The 6,336-nt window shown below is 43.6% G+C and overlaps 1 protein-coding gene across 1 annotated transcript; it reads left to right on the forward strand.

The window, feature by feature from the left end:
* Positions 1–696: 696 nt before the first annotated feature.
* On the forward strand, positions 697–5,440 carry CDKN1B (cyclin dependent kinase inhibitor 1B). The gene is made up of 3 exons (XM_008707002.2): positions 697–1,311; positions 1,828–1,963; positions 4,085–5,440. Exons 1-2 carry the CDS (start codon positions 837–839, stop codon positions 1,953–1,955), a joined length of 603 nt encoding a protein of 200 aa, XP_008705224.2. The 5' UTR covers positions 697–836; the 3' UTR covers positions 1,956–1,963; positions 4,085–5,440.
* Positions 5,441–6,336: the final 896 nt, after the last annotated feature.

Below are 6,336 nucleotides of genomic sequence, written 5' to 3' on the forward strand. Positions count from 1 at the left end.
GGCGAGGAGCGGGCGCGCCAGGCAACGCAGCGCCGGGACCTGAACCCGAGGCTCCGCCGCCCCCGCCCCTCCCCGGCTTCCCGGCCGTTTGGCGAGTTTGTTTGTCTTGTTTTTAATTTCTCCGAGGCCAGCCGGAGCAGGTTTGCTGGCAGCGGCACACCTCCGGCAGTCACGCGACCAGCCAATCTCCGGGCGGCGCTGTCGGAGTGGGCGCGCGCGGGCAGGCGGGGAGGCGCCGCAGCCGCCCGGGCCACCTTAAGGCCGCGCTCGCCAGCCTCGGCGGGGCGGCTCCCGGCGCCGCAACCAATGGATCTCCTCCTCTGTTTAAATAGACTTGCGGTGTCAATCATTTTCTTCGTCGTCAGCCTCCCTTCCACCGCCATATTGGGCAACTAAAAAAAGGGGGCTCGTCTTTTCGGGGTGTTTTTCTCCCCCTCCCCTCTCCCCACTGCCTCGCCGCTCCGCGACTCCGACGCCGGCAAGGTTTGGAGAGCCGCTCGGTTGGCGGGACCCGCGGGCTCGCAGCAGCCCGGACTTGGACTGGCTTTGCCACCCCCTCCTCTCTCCTCTCCCCTCCCCTCCCCGCCCTCCCGCTCGCCGGTACACTTGATCGGCGGCGGCTCTCGGCTGCCTGGCCGGGGCTTCCCCTCACCCCTCCCCCAGAGCCAGCGCGCCCCTGACGCTCGGGCAGTTACTTGTCCGGGTTTGTTTCTCTTGGCTGCGAGCGCGGTCGCAGGGCTTATAAGAGGGGTTCGGGCTGGGTCGGGGCGTTTTGTTTTGTTCAGTTTTGTTTTCGGAGCGCGCGCGCGAGGCGGTCGTGAAGACCGGGGAGGAAGATGTCAAACGTGCGAGTGTCCAACGGGAGCCCGAGCCTAGAGCGGATGGACGCCAGACAGGCGGAGTACCCCAAGCCCTCCGCCTGCAGAAACCTCTTCGGCCCGGTCAACCACGAAGAGTTGACCCGGGACTTGGAGAAGCACTGCAGAGACATGGAAGAGGCAAGCCAGCGCAAGTGGAATTTTGATTTCCAGAATCACAAGCCCCTGGAGGGCAAATACGAGTGGCAGGAGGTGGAGAAGGGCAGCTTGCCCGAGTTCTACTACAGACCCCCGCGGCCACCCAAAGGCGTCTGCAAGGTGCCGGCGCAGGAGAGCCAGGACGTCAGCGGGAACCGCCAGGCGGTGCCTTTAATTGGGTCTCAGGCAAACTCAGAGGACACACATTTGGTAGACCAAAAGACTGATACGCCGGACAACCAGACCGGGTTAGCGGAGCAGTGCACCGGGATAAGGAAGCGACCTGCCACGGACGGTAAGGACCCCTCCCCAAGCAGAAAATGTCTGTTGGTCCGGGGCACCGCTTTGGCCCGCTGGAGGGTCTTAACCTCCGCGCTCTTTTCACTGCATTCCGATTTAGCTCTGGGGGAGCCAACTGCCCTAACCTTAGGTTTTAAATGCTGTCCGGCCGCCTGCTTGTCTGTTGATGATTTTTAAGTCAGGAGCCCGAGGTGGTATTATCTGATAATTTCTCCAACCGAAAACATCGCAGTACCTCCCCGCTGGCCAGCGGTCAGGTCTTTGACTTGGGATGTTTATCAGCGGCCTCCCTCTTTGCAATGGAGAGAGAGCTTTGGGGCGTAGAATACACTTTCTGTTATGTGAAAACAACCTCATTTTGTGCCCTAAAGGCCACCGGGAATGACGGATTCAGGACTGTGGGTGGAGGTGTGGGTTTTTCATTCCCTGACTATTGTGCCAACTTCTGTCAGCCATTGTTTTTTTAATAAAGGTTGTGTGTGTTCTTTTTAAAATTCCCTCTTGCCCTTAGATTCCTCTCCTCAAAACAAAAGAGCCAACAGAACAGAAGAAAATGTCTCAGACGGTTCCCCGAACGCGAACGCGGGTTCAGTGGAGCAGACGCCCAAGAAGCCGGGCCTCAGAAGACGTCAAACGTAAACTGCTCGGTGGGTTGATTACTAGGAGCAAGTAACTGACACCCCGAATTGGGCTTTCAAACCCCGAGATACCCGATCTTAGTGGTTGCTGGCAGACTAGAGCTTGTGGGTTTTTGTTTTGTTTATATTTTCTGAGGTCAAAAAGTAGGAATGGGAAGGCTGGGAATCACTGGTGGGGATACTGTAACTTTTTCACAGTTTCTACGTCCTGCGATCATTTTTTCCTTGAAACACGGAATAACCAGAGCAAGTGTCCTAGCCAAGTACTTGTGACCGAGGCCCTGATGAGTAGGAAGGTCGGTTCCCAGTGAATCCCACCAAAACTTGTTGGGAACAATAGGTTCTTTCCCCCATCTGAACAAGAACTGGGATATGCCTCAGTCCCAGTTCATGAGAATTCATTTCCCAGAGGTTCAAGTCAAGTCAGTAACAGATTTTGAGCCATACATGGGAAAATGGCAAGTAAGTGATTAAATTTAAAATTTGAGGGAAAAGTTAGGTACAGATAGGTCATGTTTGGTTAATCCAGTTGTTAACAATGTGAATAGAGAGGTATGTTACATTCTTCTATCATTTTCACAAACTGCCACTTTCCCTATTTGCTTACAAATTTGGGGAACAGGAAAGGAACCCTGTGTATTTAAAAAAAAAACAAAATGGAAAGCTATAAAATGGAAAAATACTAAGGTTCCTACGGAATTTCTGGTAACACTGAAATTGCAAAGCAGAAGTTAAATTAACTTTGCTGGAGTAAGCAATCCTGGAACACGTCAGCATGTGTATGCTAATTGTCTAATTGTGCTATAACAGGATGATTGGGATATTTGTAGGGAAAACGGATAACAGATATAAGGGCTCGGGAGGGTAGCTCTACCCCATGCAAGAGAAGTGGAGATTTTTTTCCATTTACTAAAATCTGATCAATATGAATAGCTAATTTGAATAATTCAGCCCTCAACTTTCCGTGGATTGGCTATCCATAATGATCAAAGTGCATACGTTAATAGTTTGAAAACTTCTTATGGACAAGGACCATGACCTTTTTTCCCCCCCCCAAACACACTCATAGCTTCGCATATAAAGAGATCTTAGTAGATGTTGATATAAATATTTAAAATCCTCATTTATAAAAAAGTAAGAATAAAGAACATAAGAGAATAAGGTGAGATTCCAGTTTGTTGTGTTTTTAGATCATGGTGTCCTATATATGATTTCTTCACACATATCTGACATTTTTCAAAGCTTATACAAAAGACCACTGTAGAACGTCTATAGTACAGCTATATATGAAGTGGGAAAATTGGATGAAAAAATTTTTCTGAAGCAACCTGCAGCTTGGGACTTGTGGTTTCTGACCTGTAGCCTAGCTCATCAGAGGAACCACAGTGAATCACACCTACTGGATTTTGTTCTGACCCCATTCTGACATATAGAGAGGCATTTGTTAGTAAATATTGCCAGTTCAGAGACTACTAGAAATAGTAGTAAGGACCTATTCAGAAGCACTCACGTGTATATTTTGCATATGACTAAGAAACGAGAATGTTTTGAAATAAATATTGATAGAATTTTCTCTGGAGAGCGTTTATAAATAATATTTCCAGTTACTTCTCAAATTTAGAAGATTTTAAGTATTACAGTTTCTTCATTTTCCTGTCTTTTCTTACTGTCTTGGACCCCGATTCTCTAGACCAGGGTTTCTCAACCTCTGCACTATTGACATTTTGGGCTGAATAATTCTTTGTTGTGGGGGCTGTTCTGTGCATTAGTAGAATGTTTGGCAACATCCCTGGCCTTTCCCAGCAGATGCAAGTAGCATTCCCCCCCCACACACCGGGTGACAACCAAAAATGTCTCCAAACATTGCCAAATGTCCCCTGGGGGGCAAAACTGCCCACTGGTGAGACCCACTGCTCTAAACAAAACTCCACGACACAGAGGAGAGTAAAAATCCAGCGAAGGAAACAGTGGATGGAGAGGACTAGAGTCATCAACGTTTAGTACACACTTTCTGTTCCATCGCTCAGGTATTTCACAATTAAGACAGTGACAAAATGATTCCTGTGCTTTATTGGTAATGTTATTCTAGTGCTTTTCTCCTAATACTTTGTTCTTTTTATTCTTTTGCAGAATTAAGAGCACGTTTCCTTGTTTATCAGATACATCACTGCTTGATGAAGCAAGGAAGATATAAATTAAAATTTTTAAATACATATCGCTGACTCCATGGAATGGACATCCTGTATAAGCACTGAAAAGCAAAAACACAATAACACTAAAATTTTAGGCACTCTTAAATGATCTGCCTCTAAAAGCATTGGATGTAGCATTGTGCAATTAGGTTTTTCCTTATTTGCTTCATTGTACTACCTGTGTATATAGTTTTTACCTTTTATGTAGCACATAAACTTTGGGGGAAGGGAGGGTAGGGTGGGGCTGAGGAATTGGCATGGGGGGGTATGAAGAGCTTGCTTCCTTTTAGAGCAAGGAGAAAAATATTGGGACTTGCATGGAGAGAAGCAGTTTTGGGGAAGGGTTTGAATTGTTTTCTTTAAAGATGTAATGTCTCTTTCAGTGAAAACTGATACTTCATTTTTTAAAAATCATCCGAATTTGAACACTGGTTGCAAATAATGGCTAATTATTTTTACATGAAGCTTTTTCTCATTTGGGAGCTCCGATGATTCCGTTATATACTGGCAAATGGCTTCTTTTTTTTTTTTTTTTTTTTTGTTAAACAGCAAAAAACTATCCTCAGTCCTCACCCCCACCCCCAGTTCCTCTTAAAATTGGAATTTACCAGTTAATTATTCAGCAGTTAGGTAATCATTCCAGGTAATTCTGGGCAAAAATCTGGGGTGTATGGGGGGAGTTCTGAATGCTCAGAATCAACCATCTAATTTTTATCACGTTTGTTGAGAAATTTTCTTTGGATTTGGGGCTGTATAGACACAGTCAAAATAATTCTAAATCCTTGGATATTTTTTAAAGATCTGTAATGTCACATAAAAAATAATGAAATAATTTTTAATTTAAAGCTTCTCATTCTATTTGTTAATTTGTCCAAAGGAAATGGTATTTTTAAAGGAAATTGTGTAGAGCAAAAAGCACACGTGGAATTACTGAAATGGATACTACATCTTTAAACAGTATTTTTACATTGCCTGTGTATGTGTATGAAACAAAACCATTTGAAGTGTACCTGTGTACATAACTCTGTAAAGACACTGAAAAACTATACTAACTTATTTATGTTAAAAAGAGGTTTTTCGTTTTTTTTTTTTTTAATCTAGATCATATACAAGCCAAAGTGGCATGTTTGTGCATTTGTAAATGCTGTATTGGGTAGAATAGGTTTTTTCCCTTCTTCTGTTAAATAATATGGGTATGCTAAAAATGTTGCATACTGAGCCAAGTATAATTTTTTGTAATGTCGAAAAAGATGATGTATATTAAGTAATCAATAAAACTTCCCATAGCTACTCATTTGGTGAAATGTAATGTGCTTTATTAAGCTTGAGGTATTTGACCTGGCCTTCCAGTCTTACTTACACAAATATAACATGAAGTGGCAAATATCTTGATAATTTAGGCCCACGTCTGAGATGATGTTTATGAGGCTCTGAATGTAGTAGTCACTATTTCCCACTTAGTTTGTGTGAGTGAGCAAAGCTTTAGACATGTAAAGTGGGAAAGCCACATTTTCATATAAATAAGATGGTGGAATCTCCATTAGTTCAGATATTTAGGTCGTATAGGATATGTGTCAGAACCAAAAATTTTTACGTAAGTGTAGGCTGGCTGATCACACATTTGCAGGATTGAAAATGAAAGTAACATGGTGACTTCTCTAAATTCTGTATTTACACATGGAAGTGGTGTGAGAAATGAGAGCAATTGTTCAGAGTATCTAATCTATACTTCTTGTCCAAAATATTAGGGTATGTGTAGGTCCTCTAGAAATTGGCATGCGTTCCACACTAACTTAGATAGAACAGGTATTCTTCAAATTAAACTGATCATGACAAATTCCTCAATTTTGAAATTTCCTGGTTACAATCTACACAACCTAAAACTGGCTAATCTAAATACCAAATCTGAGGGTTTGGGGCCTCATATCCACATGGCAGAGAGAGATATTTTTTATTTAGATAAGAAAAATTAAAACAAGGCATTTTAAAGTCAAATTTACTAAGAAATGATTCCTGTTATTTCACATTCTCTTAAAAATGTAGGTAAGGTGTAAAAGTAAATTATTTTTTCTAGGCATCTGCAGATGGTTAGATTGCAAAAATCTGAATTTGGGTTAAACTGTTTCCCTCAAATACTTGCTTTTACATTACTGCACCCCAAAAGGGGCTCTAAACAAGATAGTTTCAGCT

Source organism: Ursus maritimus, unplaced genomic scaffold, assembly GCF_017311325.1.
Source record: "Ursus maritimus isolate PB19 unplaced genomic scaffold, ASM1731132v1 scaffold_26, whole genome shotgun sequence".
Classification (NCBI taxonomy): domain Eukaryota; kingdom Metazoa; phylum Chordata; class Mammalia; order Carnivora; family Ursidae; genus Ursus; species Ursus maritimus.

Excerpts from the sequence above, each read along its gene's own strand:
- CDKN1B (XM_008707002.2), top strand. The coding sequence starts at position 837 with ATGTCAAACGTGCGAGTGTCCAACGGGAGCCCGAGCCTAGAGCGGATG. Across the intron at positions 1,312-1,827 it reads GAAGCGACCTGCCACGGACG|ATTCCTCTCCTCAAAACAAA; the intron begins GTAAGGACCCCT and ends TCTTGCCCTTAG.